Source organism: Tamandua tetradactyla, chromosome 3, assembly GCF_023851605.1.
Source record: "Tamandua tetradactyla isolate mTamTet1 chromosome 3, mTamTet1.pri, whole genome shotgun sequence".
NCBI classification, from domain to species: domain Eukaryota; kingdom Metazoa; phylum Chordata; class Mammalia; order Pilosa; family Myrmecophagidae; genus Tamandua; species Tamandua tetradactyla.
The window spans coordinates 105,297,391-105,321,814 of NC_135329.1; the positions used below are offsets into that span (position 1 = coordinate 105,297,391).

Consider the following 24,424-nt stretch of genomic DNA (forward strand, 5'->3'; position numbering starts at 1 on the left):
AAAAAGAACAGCTTACCACTTTGAAATCTGTTTTATAACTATCTGTTAAAATATACTTTGAATTTCATTGCTTTGTTGTATATATGTTGTATTTCACAATAAAAAACAATGATAAAAAAAGAGTACACATACTGGACCTGCTCTCAGATGTTCAGAAGATAGATAGACAGACACACAGATATATTAGAGAGAGGGAGGGAGAGAATATTAAGGAAAACTTGGCACATGTTAAAATTGGTGAATTGGTTGATTTGGGTCTCTGGGGATATATGTTGCAGTTATCTGAATGGGATTTCTATTACTTTTGCAACTGTCCTGTAAATTTGAAATTATTTCAAAATAAAAAAGTTAGAACACAGTATACTCACTGGAACCAGGTACTTGAGTTTAAACCTCAGCTCCATTATTTATTAGCTATGTGTTCTAGTTTGCTAGCTGCTGGAATGCAGTATACCAGAAACAGAATGGCTTTTAAAAGGAGGAATTTATAATAGTTCTAAGACTGTGAAAATATCCCAACTAAAGCAAGGCTTTAGAAATGTCCAATCTAAGGCATCCAGGGAAAGATACCCTGGTTCAAGAAGGCCGATAATATTTAGCATTTCTCTCACAACTGGAAAGACACTTGGTGAACATGGCGGCATCTGCTAGCTCTCACTCCTGGCTTCTTATTTCATCAATCTCCCCCAAGAGCATTTTCCTTCTTCATCTCCAAAGGTCTCTGGCTGTGAGGGCTCTATAGCTTTTCCCAAAATGGTTCCCTTTTAAAGGGCTCCAGCAAGCAACCCCACCTTGAATGGATGGAGTCGCAACTCCACGTAAGCCATCTAATCAAAAGTTACCACCCACAGTTGGGTGGTCATACCTCCATGGGAACAATCAATAAGCTCCCACTTAGCAATATGGAAAGAGTATTAAAGGCTATGGCTTTTCTGGGGTCCACCACAGATTCAAACCGGCACACTATATAACCTTGGAAAGATTACTTAAAATCTCTTTCCTCCTGTCCTGCCCCCCCTTCTTTTCCCTTTCTTTTCCTTCCCTTTTTGTCTCTTCTTTTCTGTTCTGCTTTCCCCTCCCCTCCTGTTCTCTATGTATACACTCTCCCTGATTGACCTCATGCAGTTTCATGTGTTTAAGAACAAGTAACATACTACTAATTTCCAAAGCTATACCTAGCCCTTACTTCTCCTCTAGATCTCCAGACTCACATTTCCACCTGGATTCTTGAATTCTCCATGAGAATAGCTAATAAGTGTTTCAAGTTTAATATAGCAAAAGTGAACTCTTGTTCCTACCCTCCTCCCAAAATCTACTCCTCCTGCAGTCTTGCCCAACTTAATATACGGCACCAGAATCCACTCATTTGCTTAACTGAAAAACACAACCTGAGTTAATTTTGATTTATCCTCTCTTCTCTGACTCCTTTTGATCAAATCCGTCAGTAAGTCCCATTGACTGTACCTCCATACTAAATCCTGAATCTGACTAGTTATCTATGTCTCCATTACTGAAACAGCGTTCATAGCCATTCTCCCAGATTCCACCCCATTCCCCTGTCTGCACAATGGCCAGAATGATCTAAAAGACAATCAGTTCATGTCATACCCCTGCCTTAAAACTCCCACTGGCTTACCATGACACTTAAAACTGCAAATATATTTCATCCTGGCTTACTGAGCTCAACATTAGTACACTGCTTATGTCTCTGATCTTATCTCATACTGCCTCAAGATATTTGTTCTTGCTGCTCCTTCTACCTGGAACACTTCCTCTGGTCATATAAATGTTGTTTCAACAGAGAAGCCTTTATTGGCTGTCCAATCACTATCTTTTATGTAATTTGTTTCAATTTTCTGCATATCATTTATCAATATCAGATATTTGTTTTGTTTACAGTCTCTACCATTAAAATATAAATTCCCCAAGATTGATCTTGTCTGTCTTACTTGTTGCTACATTCCCAACCACCTAGCAGTTGTTCAACAAATATTTGTTGACTGTTTAATAACAAATAGAGGATCAGAAGAATCCAGGCTTCCGGACCTGGTCATTTTGCTGGTCTGGAGTGCTCCTATTAAGTGATATCAAGAGCAAAAAAAACAGCCGAATGCTCTGGCTATCTCAGCACTGAGCTTAATTACTTACTGGCTGGGGCTGGGAGGTCTTCAGAGGTGGGCTGGTTGGTCACAAGGGGAAATGAAATAATCAGCACTAAAGGAATGCCTCTCAAATGTTAATGTTCCTATAACTTAACTGGGTAATCTTGTTGAAATGCAGATTCTGATTCAGTGAAGCTTGAGAGTCTGCATTTCTAATAAGCAGCCAAGTCAAGATGATGCTGCAAGTACTCAGGCTACTCTTAGTGTTCCAGCCCAGCACAACCCCAAGGCCAAAGAACACATTAGACAGAAAACTGCATATGGGTTTAACTAGGGTTTACAGACAGAAGGAAGATCTTCCCCAATGGCAGCCAGCTGGGAGGTGAAAATCTATACTCCAGCCAAAGCTGAGAGAGGAAAAGAGAGGGAGGCCTGTCTAGGAACAGTTTATAGTTTAACAGTCTCACAAGATTTGGTTACAATGGCAATTCAGCAAACTCTTGTGAAATTTGGTTATTAGGGGAGAGGGTTTAACATTCTTTGGTCTTTAAGATCTGTTTAGGTCATATAGGCAGCTGTGTGACTTGTTCTCAAAATGGAGAAGGGGCTGGGGCCCAGGCCCTGGGTTCTTGTAGTCCACACACACACACAGCAGATGACATTGACCATAGGACAGACATTGCATTCATTAAAAGTATAAATCACTAACAGTATAATAGAATATTAGGAATTCCCTACACAGAGATAACTCCTCTGTGTATCACCATCACATCAAAGTGATAACACCATGGCTAAGAAAGGAAATGAAATCATTCTTCTGATAATTGATGAAACCTGTGATTTCAGTCCTAAATGAGAAGATTCTCTTCCAGATTTTTCTGATGTGCTGAATTCTGCCAAGCCAGCAGGGTATTCTACACAGACCAATCACAGGGGCCACAATCCAAGGCAGGCCTGGATTGTGGCCTGACAGGGGCAGTTAAGTGCACACTCAGCATTGAGATCTATTGTGCACGTAGGTTACTGACGAAGCCTATTGCAGAAAGATATTTGCTATGACACTAAGGGCAAAAAGAATACAAGTGGGCAGTGCAGTGGTGGCTCAGTGGCAGAATTCTTGCCTGCCATGCCGGACCTGGGTTCAATTCCCAGTGCCTGCCCACTGGAAAAAAAAAAGAATACAAGCTAAATTTCCATTAATAAATAGATACCACACTTCCCCTGACCCCTCCAATTGCAGGGAGATTTCTGGAGTCAAATCCACATTTAGCTTGGGCATAAGTATACACAGAGTTATATATGCTGTGTCTTGGAGTTTGGGGAGTTCTGGGTTGGTTACATATACAAGTTTTAGCATTTTGTGTATAAACTGTGGTCTAATAAAATTTTGGGTAACCTCAATACCCTAGGGACCCAGGACTCCCAACCAATATGGCTGTATTGGCCAGGACCACAGCCAATTAACCTTATTTTCCCCAATTTCTAATGCTTGTGGCATAGGCAAGAGCAAGCTATTTTCATTACCTCATTGTGACTGTAGAATTGCTGGTCTTTTTACTTGAATTTGTGGCACCTGAATGGGTCCTACTGTTATCAGATCAATGAGGGTGGTAGCAGTTGCTTGGGGCCATAAATTGAGGCTGGCAAGGGCCAGATTCAGCCAGTGTTTCCACCGCTACAGAGATGGCTTATCACCTTTTAAATACTCTTTAAAAAGCCCATTCAGGGCCACAGAGGCTCAGCAGGCAGAGCTCTCGCCTGCCATGCCAGAGACCTGGGTTCAATTCCCGATGCCTGCCCATGCCAAAAAAAAAAAAAAAAAGCTCATTCATCCTTTTAATTAACCCTGCTGCTGTGGGGATGGAAGGCAAACGAAATATTCATAAGGCATCATGTACAGTAGCCCAGACTTGGATTAGTTTTCTGGAAGAGGCAGACCCTGTTCTAGTTTGCAAGCTGCTGGAATGTGATATACCAGAAACAGAATGGCTTTTAAAAAGGGGAATTTGTTAAGTTGCAAGTTCACAGTGCTAATGTTATGAAAATTCCCAAATTAAAGCAAGGCTATGAAAATGTCCAAATTAAGGTACCAACAAGCGGTTACCTTCACTCAAGAAAGGCTGATAATGTTCAGGGTTTCTTTTTCAGCTGGAAGGGCACATGGAGAAGTCTGCTAGCTTTCTCTCCTGACTTCCTGTTTCATGAAGCTCCCCCAAGGGCATTTTTCTTCTTCATCTCCAAGGTCTCTTTGTCTGCGTGAGCTTTTGCGGCTCTTAAGCTTTTTCCAAAAATGGTTCCCTCTTAAAGGGCTCCAGTAAGCAACCCCACCTTGAATAGGTGAAGACGCATCTCCATGGAAACCATCTAATCAAAAGCTACCTCCACAATTGGTGGGTCACATCTCCACGGATAATCAAAAAGCTCCTACCTAGCAATACTGAATGAGAATTAAAGGACATGGCTTTTCTGGGGTACACCACAGATTCAAACTGATACAGACCCCTATCACTGTCCAAAGAATGCCGTTTTTCTAAGCTATGTATTGTAGCTCTTTGGTTAGTTTTCCCTACTGGGAAGGTCAGCAACAATCCAATGGCTTCATCCATGGCTGTAAAAGTATATTTTACACCTCCAGATAAGGGGAGGGGCTGCATATAATTTACCTGTCACCTGGTGACTGGAACCTGCTTGTGGCTAATGTGGCCAAGGTGATGAGGAAGCATCCTTGGGTATTGCAGTGAACAGGAGGGGCAGGTGTCTACGACTTCTTTCAGTTATCATCTGGTGATGGGCAGCTGGATTGCTGTGCCAATCTCCACAAAGTCTGATACTCAAGGTATTCTGTTTTTCTATGCAACCATTCAGCAGCCTTGTGCAATGTAAGCTTTAGACTATGAATTTTTGCTAAAACATCTGCTTTGAGATTGCCAGATAAAGAATCAGTGATATGGGCAGAGATATAAAACATGGTTATCTTTTGCTCATAACAGGTAGTCTGATTATCTTCCTACATTTCTTTTCCTCATAGGGGCAGCAAAATGGTCCATTGCTCTTGCTTCCATGTGGCCATACATACTGCCAGGCTCTGGAACCCTGCCCAGTTGTCAGCACAAATAATTACTTCATCTCCTGGCTCATGAACAATTATCACCTACATAGCTCTTAATTCAGCCCATCGGCTGCTTTGCATAGTTCCAGTTTCCCACCATATAGTGTCCGTACTAGTTTGCACAACTACTGCCATCCAGATGGCAGACTGCCCATGTGTTGATCCATCAGTATACCAGGCAAGCTTAGGTATACTGTCACATCTGTCAACAGTGGACACAGAGACATCCATCTCAGGAGGATCATCAGGGAGGGGCAAGCGTCATTCTTCTACACAGGAAACTGGTCTCAGGATATCAATCATTTTTGCACTTGAAGGGCTGTTGTTAAAAATCTGCCCTGTAGCAGATAAGTACTACCCACTTCTGTATGGGGTTGGTTCTTCCTAATTTCACAGGGCATTTCTGAGCCTGTGAAAGTTGAAGGACTACGTCCTTCAACTTTCAGTAAGGTAATACAGGCACACACAGTTGTTTTTCTAAGAGACTTGTGGTAGTTAGGTTCGGGTGTCAACTTGGCCAGGTGAACGTGCCTAGTTAAGTTGCTGTGGACAAGAGCCAATGGCACATGAAGCTCATCTGTTGCTGATTACATCTGCAGTCGGCTAGGAGGCATGCTTGCTGCAATGAATAAGGTTTGATTTAATTGGCTGGAAGCTTAAATGAGAGCGCTCAACATAACACAGCCCAAGCAGCTCAGCATACTTCATCTCAGCACCTCTCTTTGGAGAGGCAGAAAGGAATCACCCCGGGGAAAGTTACTGGAATCCAGAGGTCTGGAAAGAAGGCCATCAGAGATCGCCCTATGCCTTCTGGTGTAAGAAAGAACCTCAGTTGAAAGGTTGAAAGTTAGCTGCTTTTCCTCTGAAGAACTATACACTTTTAACTAAATAAACCCCTTTTATTAAAAGCCAATCCATCTCTGGTGTGTTGTATTCCAGCAGCTAGCAAACTAAAACAGATTTGGTACCAGAGGGGTGGGGTGCTGCTGCAGCTTGCAAGTACCAGACATATTGGAACAGTTTTTTGGATGGGTAAGGGAAAGATTTTAGAGGAACTGTGAAGAGAGTGATGGAGAAGTCTTGAAGTGTTTGAAGAGACTGTTGGTGTAAATGGAATTACTGCCAATCTGGACAAAGGGGGACACAAAAGAGACAAATTGGGGTTTGCAGAGTGAGAACCATGGAAGTTCAGGTCTGAAGCCAAGAAACCTTGGGCCAGGAGAGTGGACCCACCCATACACATGGAGGGGATGAGTTTGTGCAGAGGATGAGTCTCCCATCTCATTGCAGTGGAAGAGTTGTGACACCTCAGGCCTTGGAGAAGGCATAGCAGCTCCTTGGGGACAGGGGAGAGCCTGGCTGCCACCACATAGAGGGACTGACTGTGTGCCCCAGAAATGGCAGAGAGCCCAGGTGTGGCCCCGGTGCTTGGAGAGGGTGGAGCTGAGAAATAGGTGGTCTCCTCAATGTCCCCCGAGGTTAATTCGGAAAGAGGTGGGCCACGGCATAGCCCCTTGGAAAGGCTAGGACTGTCACTTCCTAAAGCCGAAGGGTAAATGACCTTCACACTTTGAAATCCAATGAAGTTTGTTCTGTAGGTTTTCAGAACAGTTTGAGTCTTGTGACTCCTGTGTTCCTTCCAATTTCTCCCTATGGAAATAAAAACGTGTATCCTGTGACTGTCCTCCTTTGCATATTGGCACCAGATAACTTGTTTTGAGATTCATAGGTTCACAGCCAGAAGAGAATTTTTGCCACTTTAATATCATTTAAGGTGATGCATATAGTTGCCAAGTTGACAAGGGGTGGACATGTGGTAGTTAGGTTCAGGTGTCAACTTGGCCAGGTGAAGGTGCCTAGTTCTGTTACTGTGGACATGAGCCAATGGTACATGAAGCTCATCTGTTACTGATTACATCTGCAGTTGGCTAGGAGGCATGCTTGCTGTAAGGAATGATGTTTGACTTAATTGGCTGGAAGCACAGCCCAAGCAGCTCAGCATACCTCATCTCAGCACCCGTAGCTCAGCCCAGGCCTTTAGAGATGCAAAAAGGAATCACCCCAGGGAAAGTTGTTGGAACACAGAGGTCTGGAAAGAAGGCCATCAGAGATCGCCCTGTGCCTTCCCATGTAAGAAAAAACCTCAGTAGAAAGTTAACTACCTTTCCTCTGAAGAACTATACACTTTAAACAAAATAAATCCTGTTTTATTAAAAGCCAATCCTTCTCTGGTGTGTTGCATTCTGGCAGCTAGCAAACTGGAACAAGGCTGGACCACAGTTAGGCTCTTTTCCAGAGCTGAAACCAAAAGACTATGGGAACTTGCTTTGCCTGTTGGCCTTTGCCACAAACCCCACCCAAGCCAGTATCAGAACTGGTCATATTTAATTCACAATGCAGGTCTGTGTCCACCACCCCATAAAGCCTGAGCCAGTGGGCTGGCCCATCTGGCCTTTTCAAAAGCAGCCTGCTGGGAGGTATCCTGTTTTCAGGAATAGCTTTTTCTAATCAAAACATACATGAGGGGCGGGCAGTGGTGGCTCAGCGGGCAAGAGTGCTTGCCTGCCATGCGGGAGGACCCCGGTTCGATTCCCGGCCCCAGCCCATGTAAAAAACAAACAAACAAACAAAATATAATAAAAATAAAGATGTTTCCCTTTCTTCCTCCCTTCCTTCCTTCTCTGTCTTTCTTTCCTTCCTTTCCTCCCTCTCTCTTTAAAAAAAAAAAAAAAAAAAAAAAAAAACATACATGAGTTTTCACATTTTGGCCTGAGTGAAGAATGAAAGGTTTCTAATACCCCAATAATCCCAAGAAAGCCAATAATCCCAAGAAAACATTGCATCTTATCAATTACTACAAAAGGAATGCATTTGCCTTTCCAAACCATACAATACCTAAGAATTTGATAGGGCAGCCAAGGCATTGCAGTCCACCATGATCAATTGCCCATCCCTAGCTGTTAAACTGAAACAGCAACAGAATGGGCCATGGTGGCTCAGCAAGCAAACCACTTGCCTGCCATGTTGGAGACTCACGTTCGATTCTCAGTGCCTGCCCATGCAAAACAAAAATAGCAATCATCCTGAAGATTTTTTTTTAGTTCTGGAAAAGAGTTACTGGTTAACATGACATAATTAATATAACAAAATAGAGTCACATTTTTTCCATTTGGTGAAATCTTTTGCTATGAGCCCACAGCAGATGAAACTCCTTTCTTTGTTCATCTTCCCAGGTGAGGGCAAAAACGTGTGGACTAGCTCTATTTAAGGAATACTAAAGAATTGAGTATTAATTCCTTGTAATAAAGAGGGAACCTTTGGAAACACTTCTTACAAGATGGCAACACTTATCCCTTTGCCTCCTAAATTTCTTATTTTTTCTCCTTTTCTTTATCAGATAAAGAATCTATGAGACCCCAACCTTTGGATCCCAGTCAGGGGAAGTCACGGTATGCCCTCTCACTCTAGCATACAAGCATGCTAATAGTTCTAAATTCTTATTTACAAGGCATAGGCTCTCATTCAATGCATCCTCCATATCTACTGTTTTCTCTTTCTTAAATAATTCCACTGCAAAGGCCCCTGAAATCCTCGAGACAGCCTGCCATAGATGGCCACACTGCATATGACAGAAAACTAACTGCAGCACAGTCAAGTAAGTGGTTGGCCACTTTTCAGCCCAAGGAAGCAGGCCACCCCTGGATTATCTCCACAGATTCCCCTTCCCCAGACTCATGTTCTCTATAGTCAGTGACTCTTTGGTCTCCTGGCTAGTTCACCAAATTTTCCAGCCCAGCATAACCCTGAGAGCAAAGAACACGCTAGATAGAAGATTACCCATGAGTTTAATTAGGGGCTTACAGATAGGAGAAAGTTTCCCCAATGGTGGCCAGTTGGGAGATGAGATCTGCACTCCAGCCAAAGCCAAAAGAGGAAAAGAGAGAAAGGGAGGAGTGTCCAGGAACAGCTTATAAAGATTAACAGTCTTGTGAAATTTGGTTACAATGGAGTTTCAGAAATCTGTAAGATCTGGTTATTAGGGGAGGGAGGGTTTACATTCTTTGACCTTTAACATCTGTCCTGCTCACATAGGCAGCTATGTGACTTGCTCTCAAAATGGAGGAGGGGATGGGGCCCAGGATCTCTTTCCTTATACTTAGTAACAAAGCACTAAGGCATACAATTATCAGAAAAATAACTCAAAGTACATGGCTAGAGTTCGGTTTTACACAATCCTTAGAGAAGGATATTATTATTCTATTTACTCAGAAACCTCATAAGTAGTTTAGAATCATACAGTATTGGCATATCATTAGCTTCATTAACCCCAAATGGAAAACAGAAGAAGCAAGCTGCTTTTTCAAATAATTCAAGGACAAAAGCCAGAAAAACATTCATTCTGTAGTTTGGTCCTGTTCTAGTTTGCTAGCTGCTGGAATGCAATATACCAGAAACGGAATGGCTTTTTTAAAAGGAGAATTCAATAAGTTGCTAGTTTATAGTTCTAAAGCCATGAAAATGTCCAAATTAAAGTCTATAGAAATGTCCAAATTAAGGCACCAATAAGAGGTTACTTTGACTCAAGAAAGGCCAATGAAGCTCAGAGTTTCTCTCTCAACTGAAAAAATGCATGACAAATATGGCCATGTCTGTTAGCTTTCTCTCCTGGCTTCTTGTTTCATGAAACTCTCCCAGAGGTGTTTTCCTTCCTCATCTCCAGAGGTTTCTGGCTGCATGGGCTCTCAGCCTGTTGCTCTAAAAGGAACTCTCTCCAAAATGTTTCCTCTTTTAAAGGATTCCAGTCAAGGCCCACCAGGTATGGGTAGAGTCACATCTCCCTCTGATCAAAAGTTAATACCCACAGAAAATTCAACTTCCCCAGGTTGAATTCTTGATATTCTCACAAGCAGTGGGGACAACCAAAGCAATAGGCTGAGCCCCCAATCTTGGGGTTTGTTCATATGAAACTTAACTCCACAAAGGACAAGTCAAGCCTACTTAAAATTAGGTCTAAGAGTCACCCCCCAAGAGAACCTCTTTTGTTGCTCAGATGTGGCCTCTCTCTCCAGCCAAGACAGCAAGCAAACTCACTGCCCTCCCCCTATCTACGTGGGACATGATTCCCAGGGGTGTAGACCTTCCTGGCAACGTGGGACAAAAATCCTAGAATGAGCTGAGACTCAGCATCAAGGAATTGAGAAAAACTTCTCAATCAAAAGGGGAAGAGTGAAATGAGACAAAATAAATTGTCAATGGTTGACAGATTCCAAACAGAGTTAAGAGGTTATCCTGGAGGTTATTCTTATGCATTAAATGGATATCACTTTGTTAGTCAAGATGTAATGGAGAGGCTGGAGGGAACTACCTGAAAACGTAGAGTTGTATTCCAGTAGCCATGTTTCTTGAAGATGATTGTATAATGATATAGCTTTCTCAATGTGACTGTGTGATTGCGAATACCTTGGGTCTGATGCTCCTTTTATCGACCTTATCAACAGACGAGTAAAACATATGGAACAAAAATAAATAATAGGGGGAACAAATGTTAAAATAAATTTAGTTTGAAATGCTAGTGATCAATGAAAGCGAGGGGTAAGGAGTATATTAGGTATAATCTTTTTTTTCTGTTTTCGTTTTATTTCTTTTTCTATTGTCTCTTTATTTTTTTTCTGAATTGATGCAAATGTTCTAAGAAATGATGATAAGCAACTAAGTTATGATATTGTGAATTACTGATTATATATGTAGAATGGAATGATCACATGTTAATGTTTTAGTTAGTTTGTTGTTAATTTTTTAAATTAATAAATAACTAAATTAAAAAAGAATTATACATCATGACCATGTAGGATTCATCCCAGGTATGCAAGGATGGTTCAACATAAGAAAATCAATTAATGTAATACGCTACATCAGCAAATCAAAGTAGAAAAACCACATGATCATCTCAATTGATGCAGAAAAGGCATTTGACAAAATTCAACATCCTTTCTTGTTGAAAACACTTCAAAGGATAGGAATAGAAGGGAACTTTCTCAAACTGAAAAAGGGAACATATGAAAAACCCACAGCTAATATCATCCTCAATGGTGAAAAAAATGAAAGCTTTCCCCCTAAGATCAGAACAAGACAAGGATGTCCACTATCACCACTGTTATTCAACAATGTGTTGGAAGTACTAGCCACAGTAATTAGACAAGAAAAAGAAATACAAGGTGTCAAAATTGGAAAGGAAGAAGTAAACTCTCACTGTTTGCAGATGATATGATACTATATCTCAAAAACCCCAAAAAATCCACAGCAAAAGTACTAGAGCTAATAAATGAGTACAGTGGAGTGGCAGGTTACAATTTCAACACTCAAAAATCTGTAGTGTTTCTGTACACTAGTAATGAACACTCTGAGGGGGAAATCAAGAAATGAATTCCATTTACAATTGCAACAAAAAGAATAAAATATTTAGGAATAAATATAAGGATACAACAAACCTAGATGAAGAAAATTACAAGAAATTGCTAAAAGAAATGACATGAAGTTCTGGATCAAGATGGAGGCTTAACAATTCATGCATTTTAGTTTATCCTCCTGAACAACTACTAAATCACCAGAAACAGTACAGAACAGCTCCTAGGGCTATGCAGAGACCAGACACACAGCATACCCCAGTATGGACCAGCTGGACTGCTGTGAGCCCCACAGAACCATGAGTTCCCAAAGCTGCAGCGGCTGGCGCCCCTCCCCCACAGGCTGCTTCCCAGAGGGGAAAGGAAAGATACTTTACCAGCAGCAGGGACTGAGCCCAAACAAATGCCAGTTGTGGAACTAATTAACAAATTCTGACTACTAAAAATAGGCCCTGAGCTTAGGTGAACCTGGTGAAAACAGAGGTTGCTCATATTTGCCCCAGTGCCAAGGGGGCAGGGCTGATGGATAAAGGGGGGAAAAAAGAAAGAAACAGAGGTTTTTGTGGCTGTGTTTCTACAAAGTCTTGACGGCCTTTGGATATAGCAGCAGGACTTCTCAGGCTGCAACTGCCCCAGGCATAGGCAGAAGTGAGCTCTTTTGGGGGCTTATCTGGAGCCTGTGCCTTCCCCAGGGGAGGGTTGAAGCTCAACCCAGGTGGAATCCCTCTCTCAAGGAATTCAGACACCAGGGCTTGGTAATTTTAAGCCATTAAAACCAGCCTACAACCTCTCCTCTGTCTCCACCACGCCCCAGCAGGGAGAGTCTGCCAAAGTTAAAGGTACCGCATCATCTTATGCTGGTGGGACCTGCAGTCAGACAAGCACCACATACTGGGCAGGATAAGAAAAACAGAGTCCAGAGACTTCACAGGAAAGTCTTTTAACCTGCTGGGTCTCACCCTCAGGGAAAACTGATGCAGGGGACTCTTTCCTCCTGATAGGAGGCCAGTTTGGTCTGGGAAAATCCGGCTGGGGTCTATAATACCTATGTACACCCGCCTAAGTGTGGGGGGGAAAGGGGCACCATACAAGCAGGGCAGGAAACAAGAACTGAAAAATTCTCCTCTGTGAAACAAAACCTAAGCGAGAGGTCCAGATAAAGCTGAACTGAATGTCAAAGAACAGATAGACAACAAATTCATCCAGCCAGAAAAGCCTAGGTAAAAGAAGTGCAAGCAATCTCCAGAATAAACTAATTAAGGTAATTAAATGCCTAGATGCCAGCAAAAAATAACAAATCACACTAGGAAAATTGAAGATATGGCCCAGTAAAAGGAACAAACCAACAGTTCAAATGACATACAGGAGCTGAAACAATTAATTCAGAATGTATGAACAGGCATGGAAAACCTCATCAAAAACCAAATCAATGAATTGAGGGAGGATATAAAGAAGGCAAGGAATGAACAAAAAGAAGAAATCGAAAGTCTGAAAAAACAAATCACAGAACTTATGGGAATGAAAGGCAAGGTAGCAGAGATGAAAAAAACAATGGAAACCTACAACAGTAGATATCGAGACACAGAGCATAGGATTTCTGAACTGGAGGAGGGAATATCTGAAATCCGGCAAGAAAAGGAAAATATAGGGAAAAAATGGAAAAATATGAACAGGGACTCAGGGAATTGAAAGACAATATGAAGCACACGAATATACATGTTGTGGGGGGCCCAGAAGGAGAAGAGAATGGAAAAGGAAGAGAAAAACTAATGGAGGAAATTTTCACTGAAAATATCCCAACTCTTATGAAAGACTTGAAATTACAGTTCCAAGAAGTACAGCGTACCCCAAAGAGAATAGATCCAAATAGACATACTCCAAGACATTTTAATAATCAGAATGTCAGAGGTCAAAGAGAAAGAGAGAATCTTGAAAGCAGCAAGAGAAAAACAATCCATCACATACTAGGGAAGCCCAATCAGACTATGTGCACATCTCTCAGCAGAAACCATGGAGGCGAGAAGACAGTGGGATGATATATTTAAATTATTAAAAGAGAAAAAGTGCCAACCAAGAATTCTATATCCAGCAAAATTGTCCTTCAAAAAATGAGGGAGAAATTAAAACATTTTCAGACAAAAAATCACAGAGAGAATTTGTGACCAAGAGACCAGCTCTGCAAGAAATACTAAAGGGAGCACTAGAGGCAGATACAAAAAGATAGAAGAGAGAGGAGTGGAGAAGACTGTAGAAAGAAAGACTATGAGTAAAGGTAAAAAGAAGGAAAGTTAGATATGACATATAAAATCCAGAAGGCAAAATAGTAGAAAAAAGTACTACCCGTGCAGTAATAACACCAAATGTTAATGGATTAAACTCCCCAATCAAAAGACATAGACTGGCAGAATGGATTAAAAAACAGGACCCATCTATATGTTGTCTCTACTGAAAGACATGAGGGCAAGGACACAAATGGACATTTGCACAGCAATGTTTATAGCAGCATTATTTACAATTATCAAGAGATGGAAACAGCCAAAATGTCCATCAACAGAAGGGTGGCTAAACAAACTGTGGCATATACATACGATGGAATATCGTGCAGCTGTAAGACAGAATAAAGTTATGAAGTATGTAACAACATGGATGGACCCTAAGGACATTATGCTGAGTGAGATTTGCCAAAAACAAAAGGACAAATACTGTATGGTCTCACTGATATAAATTGACATTAGTGAACAAATTTGGAATATTCGTTGGTGACAGAGACTATCAAGAGATAGAAATAGGGAAAGTTATTGGGTAATTGGAGTTGAAGGGAGACAGATGTGCAACAGGACTGAATGTAAAAGCTCAGAAATGGACAGCACAATACTACCTAACTGTAATACAATTATGTTAAAACAGTGAATGAAGCTGAATGTGAGAATGATAGAGGGAGAAGGGCTGGAGGCATAAATGAAATCACAAAGAAAAATAGATGATAAAGATTGAGATGGTATAATCTAGGAATGCCTAGAGTGTATAATGATAATGACTAAATGTACAAATTTAAAAAATGTTTTTGCATAAGGAAGAACAAAGGAATATCATTAATGCAGGGTGCTGAAAATTGATGGTAATTAATATTTTAAAATTTCAACTTATGTGTGAGACTAAAGCAAAAAATGTTTATTTGGTACAAAATTTATATTTTGACTAGTCCATGTCTGAATACAACTTACGTAGATAGTTGGTTGAAGAACATAAGTACATGGAACCTTGAGTAGGACATGAGATTTTGTTGGTTTATCCAGAGTGATGCCCCAATGAATTCCAGAGTGATTTGATCAGTGAGTGGAAAAGTATTTGCAAAGTCCCCTTTGGGGAATGGTGAGTACAGGGGAAAATTCAACCCCCCCCCCAGTTGAATTCTTGATATGCTCACAAGCAGTGTGGACAATCATAGCTATAGGCTGAACCCCCAGTCTTGGGGTTTGTTCATATGAAACTTAACCCCACAAAGGATAGGTCAAGCATACTTAAAATTATGCCTAAGAGTCACCCCCAAGAGAACCTCTTTTGTTGCTCAGATGTGGCCTCTCTCTCCAGCCAACTCATCAAGCAGACTTACCACCCTCCCCCTGTCTACGTGGGACATGACTCCCAGGGGTGTGGACCTTCCTGGCAATGTGGGACAGAAATCCTAGAATGAACGGAGACTCAGCATGAAGGAATTGAGAAAACCCCTAGAATGAACTGAGACTCAGCATCAAGGGATTGAGAAAACCTTCTGGACCAAAAGGGGGAAGAGTGAAAGGAGACAAAGTGTCAATGGCTGAGAGATTCCAAACAGAGTCGAGAGGCTATCTTGGAGGTTATTCATATGCATTGAGTAGATATCACCTTGTTATTCAAGATGTAATGGAGCGGCTGGAGGGAACTGCCTGAAAACGTACAGCTGTGTGTTCCAGTAGCCATGTTTCTTGATGATGATTGTATAACGACATAGCTTTCACAGCGTGACCGTGTGATTGTGAAAACCTTGTGTCTGATGCTCCTTTTATCTACCTTGTCAACAGATGAGTATATGGAATAAAATTAAATTATAAGGCGAACAAATGTTAAAATAAATTTAGTTTGAAATACTAGTGATCAATGAAAGGGAGTGGAAAGGGGTATGGTATGAATTTTTTTTTCTGTTTTATTTCTTTTTCTGAATTGATGCAAATGTTCTAAGAAATGATCATGATGATAAACATGCAACTATGTGATGATATTTTGAATTAATGATTATATGTGTAGAACGGAATGATTATATATTAAGAATGTGTTTCTTTGTTGTCATTTTTTTTAAGTTAAAATTAAAAAAAAAAAGGAAAGAGTGTTTCTATCTACCTGTATTTTGGATCCTGTGCTGGTCTGAACGGATTATGTACCCTAGAAAAGCCATGTTTTAATCCTAATCAGTCTTGTGTGAACAGCCTTTTCTCTTAATCCCTATTCAATACTGTATGTTCGGAAACTTGATTAGGTGATCTCCACTGAGATGTGACTTACCCACCTAGGTATTAAACTTTCATTAGAAGGAGATGTGACTCCACCCATTCTAGGTAGGTCTTGATTTACTGGAATCCTTTAAAAGACAAAGCATTTTGGAGAAAGCTTGAGAATGAGGAGAGAAGTGCAGAACTATGGCAGAGCCAGAAGATGAGAGTACATCAGCCAGAGATCTTTAGAGATGAAGAAGGAAAACACCCCTAAGAAAGTTTCATGAAACAAGAAGTCTGGAGAGAAAGCTAGCAGACATCATCGCCATGTTTGCCATGTGCCTTTCCAGTTGAGAGAGAAACCCTGAACTTATTGACTTTTCTTGAGTGAAGGAACCTCTTGTTGTTGCCTTATTTTGGACATTTCTATAGACTTACTTTAATTTGGACAATTTCACAACCTTAGAACTGTAAACTTGCAACTTATTAAATTTTCCTTTTTAAAAGCCATTCTGTTTCTGTATATTGCATTCTGGCAGCTAGCAAACTAGAACAGATCCCATCCCAGTTTGTTTAGAATGGCTGTGATTACAAAAAGTAAGAGCCAACTTACAGGGCCTAAAAATGAGGACATTTGTTATCTCACAAAACAAGAAGTATGGAGACTGCATAGTTCTAGTGTTGGATTTCAGAGCATTGTGATGTCATAGTAGATAAAAGTTCTTTCCATATTCCACTCTACCATTGTCAGAGCATTGGCAATGCCAACCCTCATGGCCATAGGATGGCTGCAGTGGTACCATACATCATATGCACACAACCGCAAAGAAGCATTGTGTTTTCTTCCATGTGTCTCTATTTATCAGGAAAGCTTTTCCTACCAGTGCCCCATAACTGCACTCCCACACTCAGTCCTTCCAACAAAGTCCCATTGGCTGAAGGGAAAATCGAAAAACTAAGTTTCTGGCAGTTTCCACCTCTCAGTAGAAAGTGGACTCTGCCAGCAAGGAATAATGATCACTGTTATGCTAGCAACAATATTTTTCACATATCCTATGTCCCTTTCCATAGCTCTTTGCTATGTTTTCAACCTCTCTAAGATTAGCTTTTTTTCTATTGGCATTTAATCTTGTTAAAGATTTTGCAATCTTTAAAACAGCTCTTTCCAGGGCCCAGTGGCTCAGCAGGCAGGAATGCTTTCCTGCGATGCCAGAGGACCTGGGTTTGATTTCCGGTGCCTGCCCATGTAACAAAAAAAAGAACACAAAACAGCCCTTTCCAATCCAAATCCCTGTACAGATAGTATCTTTTCTTTCCCCTTCCCTTCACACTTACTGACTCTCCTACTTTACCTCCCCTCATTCTTCAACAAAATGCCATTCTGGGTACCACATAGAAGAACCCACCAAAACTATTCTTGGTAAGCTTACTAATTACCTCAACATTGCTAAAGACAGTGAATGTTTTTTAGTGTCTTCTTAACCCAAAAGCTGTATTCAATATAGATTCTTATCACTCCCTTCTTCTCAAAACTCTACCCTTGGCTTCCTTGGTATCACACTCTACCATTCCTCTACACTCTACCTAGCTCCCAGTTCTCCTTCTTGAGTATCCTTTACTGGCTTATACTTTTGTGTACAACTCTATATATTTTGAGAACCTGAAGACCCCAATCAAACACCCTTGTCTCACTCTGCACAATCTCTTCTTTAAATGATAGCATGCTCCAGAGCCTCAATTATCCCCTGTATGTAGAGGAATCTCAGATTCCTATCTGTAGTTAAGAACTGTTTTCTAAACTCCAAACCTATTATCTATTTCTCTACTTAACATCTCCACGTGAATACTTCTCCAGCACTCCAAACACAAGTCTAATAGTGAACTCACAATCTGTATGTGCCTCTCCCACTAGCTTGTTTTTTTTTTAATCCACAGTTTCTGTGTCAGTACCACCTTTTACACAGATTCACAAGACAGAGACCCAAGATCCCTTAATTCCTTTCTCAACCTTCATATCTGTGATAGTTAAGTTCAGGTGTCAACTTGGTCAGGTGAAGGTGCCTAGTTCTATTGCTGGGGACATGAGCCAATGGCATGTTAACCTCATCTGTTGCTGATTATACCTACAGTCGGCCTGCAGGTGTGCCTGCTGCAATGAATGATGTTTGATTTAATTGGCTGGAAGCTTAAATGAGAGAACTCAACATAGCACGGCCAAGCAGCTCAATACACCTCATCTTAGCACTTGCAGCTCAGGCCAGGCCTTTGAAGATGCAGAAAGGGATCGCTCAGGGTAAGTTGTTGAAACCCAGAAGCCTGGAGAGAAGGCCAGCAGAGATCACCCTGTGTCTTCCTGTGTAAGAAAGAACCTCAGTTGAAAATTAGCTACCTTTCCTCTGAAGAACTACATGTTTTTAACAAAATAAATCCCCTTTTATTAAAAGCCAATCCATCTCTGGTGTGTTGCATTCCGGCAGCTGGCAAACTAGAACAATATCTAATCAAGCAACAAAACTTGTTGATCTACCTCCAAAATATAATAAAGGTATCCACTTCTCCAACTTTCTTTATACAGACAATAGCTTCTTCGCCTGACTTCACATTCACCCATTCCTTCTTCTAATTCATTCTCCATATGGCAGCCAATATGGTTGCAACTGAAAATGCACATCTTATATTTACCCCTCTGTTTAAAATCTTTCAGTGGTTTTCTATAATCTTTACAAAACTGTCCAAAATCATTAAAATAAATTCCAAAGTTCTATGTGATGTGATCCTTGCTTATCTTTCCATTCTCATTTGCACCACAACTCCCTTTCTATGTACTACCCACACTGGACATTTTGCATTCAAGTACTTTGTTTCAGAGTCTTCACAACATTGTTTTCTTTGCCTGGAATAATCTCCTCTTCCTCTCTCACCTAGCTAGATTTCTCTTAACCTGTCATTTCCTCAAGATGCTGTTTCTGATCCTATCAGACCACCTTTGGTCCTCTGAATTTCCCCTCTGGTGGCACTCATTATCACTCACAATTACCTGTTCTGCTTTCTTCACTAGACTGTACAGTCCACAGGGACCTTGTCTGTCTGGAGAATCTACCTTCTTATCCCTCAGTAACATGAATAATGCCTGACTCATAACAGATGAGTAATAATCATTTGATGGATGAATGGAAGGTTAGGAATGATTCCTATAATATTAATTCTAATATTAGACAAGCTCTACCAGAAGAATTTACAGATTGAATTTAAAGAATTCAACTTAAAGTTGATGTGAAAGAACAACCCTAATACTTCCTAACCTAAGGAATGGTGACCTATATAAGTAACAACTGTCTGTAATCAGCATTATACTTCCATTTAAAATTATGCTATATGAGATGCCCAACTGAGAAAAAAAGCAAAGATTTACTGTGGTTTTGTTAGCTACTTTTAGGTAAACAATTTATAGGAAAAGGGTTTTTCACTTCCTAATCTTGCAAAGATTGTCAAATAGATGCACTGTAGAAGAATGATTGATACACAATGCACAATAGTATATGCAACTTTAAATAAACCATACAAGCCCTTAGCTAATATCTATGAGACTACATTATTTCATGAAAATATTATACATGAATCAGTTTTCCATTTTCATGGTAACTAATCACAAAGTGTCATATCTTGATTATAGGACATTGTCACATAAAATTCGAAACAAAATTTAATGATCTATTCTCTGATTTTCTATTACCATAGAATATATTTGGAAAACAATTTTCTATTCTGCACTTTTGTGTTACTTCAGAAAGCAGCTGAAGCAAAAGCATAGTTAAGAGCTTTGAGTTTGTGGAATGATCTCTAGTTAATGCCTAGGAAACTCCTGAGGTCCTGCACTCTATCAATATCTCCCTTTTGGCAAATGGACTGTCCTGTATTACAAAAAGTGACTGTGGTAGTTTTTTTCCCTGCCCTTTCTTCGAGGTTGGGTTGGTAATTAAGGTCAACAGAAATCAAAGCCTTGAAATTAATCCCTACAAAGCCTATTTGATTCAAAACGGAGAGACTCCTATCTCACACAGTCGTCACTAATCATAAAACATCTCTTTTCATTAGGCAGTGTCCGAGTAAGGCCGGAGACGATTTTCTTCATATTTAAGGCTTCATTAAGACCGAGGATAACAACCTCCCATTAGAGAGGACCACTGCTTTCCCTCCCCTTTACAGATTATGTTTCGTAACTCTCACTACTGCCCCCTTTAGCCATGCCCCGGAAACCACAGTCACATTTCCACAACATGCGGCTAACCAGCCTAAAACACTACAATTCCCGTAGGGCCTCTTGGCGGGCCCGCCACCGCACCGTAGCCGTTAGTCAGCCTTCTCACTATCCTCTTCCACTTCCGTAACTGGGGAGCTTGATGACTAGCGGGCGCGCGCGCGCGTACACTGACTTGCCAACGAGACAAGGCGTCGGGACCGTGCCCGATAGCGACGTGTGACGTCACTCGCCGCGTCCGCGAGTTGCGCTGATCCCGGGGGGCCGCTGTGGGACGTGCGCGCGTGCGGAGCCTGAAGCGTAGGCCGTACCTGCCCGGGTTGGGGGCCGCTGGGCCCGACTAAGAGGGGAGGGCGGGGCCAGCTCCAGGACCGCGGCGTCAACACCTCTAGTGAGCGCCTGGGCCGGAGGAGAACGATGCTGTGGTTCCAGGGCTCCGTTTCGGCCGCCATCTCGCTGGCCAAGCGAAGCGGCTCGGTCTTCGTGGTGTTCGTGGCAGGTGAAGGGGACTGGGGCCCGAGATGCGGCCGGGACTCCCCTTTTGATCTACTTCCACCCACTTTCTCTACCTCAACCACCCGTCCGCTGTGCCCGAGGCACGGGCGCCTCTAACCTCATAAAGCTGGGGCTGCGCCTTCGTTTCCGCGCTTCCGGTCGGCCCCAACCTCGCTGTGTTCCCCATAGAGGCCGTGCGGGTCCCCATTCCCGTGGTCCCGCGCCCCAGGCGTCCCCCCTTTCCTCCGTGCAGTTAGAGGCCGAAACTGCCCGCCCCCGGCTCCCCAACTCCTCTCCCCCTCTCCCCCCAGTTTTTGTCGGTTTGGGACACAGGAGGCCTGGCCCCCACAGGCGGGTTGTCCTGGCACCCTCTGGGCCTGGTCTCCAAAGCGCGCCAAGCCGCCGACTTCTCCCTGCGCGGGTATAGGGAGGCGGCGGGCAGGCTCCTTCGCGCTGCCAGCTTCGTCCCCGCTAAGACCCTTCACAGACGTCCGTCCTGTTCCTTCCCGCCCCGTCAAGATAGCTCACTGTCCCCAGGGGCCCACCTCGGGATGCTTAAACCCGGGTTTAGTTCCGAGGGTTAGGTAGCGTAGGGACGGAGACTGGCTGTTAGTTAAGCGGTTGAGTTCGCAAGTACTTGTGGACTGTCAGGAAGAAAGCTGTGTCATCGGTAAACAACAAAGAGAAATCACCTGATGCAGATAGATGCTCACGGTTACTGGTGTTAATATGTTACTGAATCACAAACTTTTAAGCTTTATGTACAAGATTTGATTTTTTTTGGACACTGTTGGGAAAATCTAATGTGGAATGATTAGTTTGTCGCGAGTTGATTTTTTTTTTTTTTTTTTTTTACCCATTTGTTTAAAAGAAGTCGGCTCTCAGGCCTTAGTTCTTCCCTTTGTTGCCTTTCTAAACTAAAACCTACATAGCTTCGAGAGCGTTCCCTAACTCAATCATATGTTGAGTTATTTTATTTTGCTCTACATTTCCTCATTTTATTACTGAAATCTTGCTATTTACTGTAAACCTTCTGTAGCTATGGTTTTACCAGTTGTCGTTACATGAATCATATCAGTGTTTTTTATTACAATTAACTGAGGTATATTATGTTTAGTTTGTGTTTAACAACCGTTTGCTCGTAATTCACGAGTCTCTTGGGAGACTAGGTAATAGTTCTGTAAGTATATGCAGTACTGTGAAGAACAAGTTGCTGAAATATGAATTTCATTTAACATTAAATTTGAAGTTTATAATTATTTTAACTTGTACTTAATTTTTAGCCAGTGCTGTTAATTGGAGAGCTTGAATAGTTTCGATTCTTTTAAGTTACTGTTTTGGAGTTATGTTATTCTTTACATATATAACTGCTGAAATCCTGTAAGGAAAAGAATGGATTAAAAAAGAAAAGAAAAATTAAATGACACTGATGCTTGTTAAAAGTTTTATGACATTTTAAGCTGTCAGTTTTTTTCACGTAAAATCTCAATTGATCCTTTTGGTAAGTAGAACAGATTTTATTATCCCCATTTTATGGTTTAGGAAACTCAGGTCCGTAGTTGTTAGTGACATACATTTGAGTCATAAAAGGATTTATGTCTTATGTCTTAACAGTCACATTTTTTAGCAGTTTCAAAAAATCTATCTTGCATTTTTGTTTCTTGAGGAAAACTGAACAATTGTTGAGTGTTGTGTAGTTATTAAATTGCTGTATCAATCAGGAAATCTAAGATTATGGTAGTTGTATGTTTAAATGAAAACATAATTTAGGGTATGCAAACATTTTTGGAAATCATTCTGTGGTAATCAGTTAATTTGAAAACAACTGAATTTAGTTAACACATTTGGAAACCTATTTGGTAATTTTAGTGAAAATTATTATAAGACTAAAATAAAAGTTTAGGTCTTGTACTTTCGGGCTGTGTGTACATAGGCATTCTTTAACTTTTTACTCAAGGGCGTGTTTTATATACATTTATAATGTTAATGACTCTTGAGTGTTTGTAGAAAGACTGTTAGCAACCTGACAAAGAGTCTGCTCATTGGTCTGTTTTAAAATTTTATTGGCTCTTCTACGGTTTTAGCAAATTAATCCCCTAGACTAAGTAGTATTAATCTCACTCCTGAAATAAGTAGATAATGGACTCATGAAACATTTACAAATTGTCTAGTGCTCTATTCATAACTTTGAAGTATATAGCCAGAACCCAAGGTTTTCTTATATCTGAGACCTCAACAGAAAGATGGGAATAACATGTACTCAGTGGAAAAATTAAAAAGATACTTTTATAGCTGAAAGGGTACACTGATTCATATAACCGTTCATATGGTAAACATTTTAGGCAAGCTGTTTGTATTTAGTGAATTTTTGTGGATAAATTAAAGAATATCAGAGACCTGATGTTAAGAGACTGGAGAGATTGATGCTGGTTCAGCCATCAAATTAATAAGGGTTTTCCAAGTATTGTAGCTTTGTAAATTGAAATAAGTAAAACTGAAAAAGAGATTTTGGTTTTATTCCTGGGAAGGAAGAGTACTCTGCCAAGGAGTCTGAAGCAAAGGTTTCTGTTCTCTGTGGACGAATTTTTCTCCTGGGCTAAAATTTTTTTTTCCTTTTTTAATTTTTAAATTAAAAAATATATATAACAACAAACAAACACAGACATTCTTAACTTAAGATCATTCTGTTCTACATATATAATCAGTAATTCACAATATCATCACATAGTTGCATATTCATCATCATGATCATTTCTTAGAACATTTGCATCAATTCAGAAAAAGAAATAAAAAGACAACAGAGAAAAATTCATACATACCTACCCCTTACCCCTCCCTTTCCTTGATCACTAGCATTTCAGTCTAAATTTATTTTAACATTTGTTCCCCCTGTTATTTATTTTTATTCCATATGTTTTACTCGTCTGTTGATAAGGTAGATAAAAGGAGCATCAGACACAGGTTTTCACAATCACACAGTCACATTGTGAAAGCTGTATCATTATACAGTCACCATTTCATTGATCACTAGCATTTCAGTCTAAATTTATTTTAACATTTGTTCCCCCTGTTATTTATTTTTATTCCATATGTTTTACTCGTCTGTTGATAAGGTAGATAAAAGGAGCATCAGACACAGGTTTTCACAATCACACAGTCACATTGCGAAAGCTGTATCATTATACAATCATCTTCAAGAAGCATGGCTACTGGAACGTAGCTCTACGTTTTCAGGCAGTTCCCTCCAGCCTCTCCATTACATCTTGACTAACAAGGTGATATCTATTTAATGCGTAAGAATAACCTCCAGGACAACCTCTCCACTCTATTTGTAATCTCTCAGCCATTGACACTTTATTTTGTCTCATTTCACTCTTCCCTTTTTTGGTCGAGAAGGTTTTTTCAATCCCTTGATGCTGAGTCTCAGCTCATTCTAGGATTTCTGTCCCACATTGCCAGGAAGGTCCATACCCTTGGGAGTCATCCCCACGGAGATAGGGGGAGGGTGGTGAGTTTGCTTGTTGTATTTGCTGGAGAGAGAGGCTACATCTGAGCAACAAAAGAGGTTCTCTTGGGGGTGACTCTTA

General features: G+C 40.9%; 1 protein-coding gene and 1 long non-coding RNA gene across 4 annotated transcripts in view; one reads left to right on the forward strand and one right to left on the reverse strand.

The window, feature by feature from the left end:
• The window catches only part of LOC143677577 (uncharacterized), an 88,589-nt gene extending 67,519 nt beyond the window's left edge, over window positions 1-21,070 (reverse strand). For all 3 annotated transcript variants that reach the window (XR_013172687.1, XR_013172688.1, XR_013172689.1), the window contains exon 1: window positions 20,427-21,070. This is a non-coding gene — a long non-coding RNA (uncharacterized LOC143677577). The remainder of the gene's footprint in view (window positions 1-20,426) is intronic.
• UBXN4 (UBX domain protein 4) overlaps window positions 20,572-24,424 on the forward strand; it is a 96,740-nt gene continuing 92,887 nt past the window's right edge. Inside the window, exon 1 of the mRNA XM_077153671.1 lies at window positions 20,572-20,841. Coding sequence (XP_077009786.1) covers window positions 20,760-20,841 — 82 coding nt within the window. The 5' untranslated portion in view covers window positions 20,572-20,759. The remainder of the gene's footprint in view (window positions 20,842-24,424) is intronic.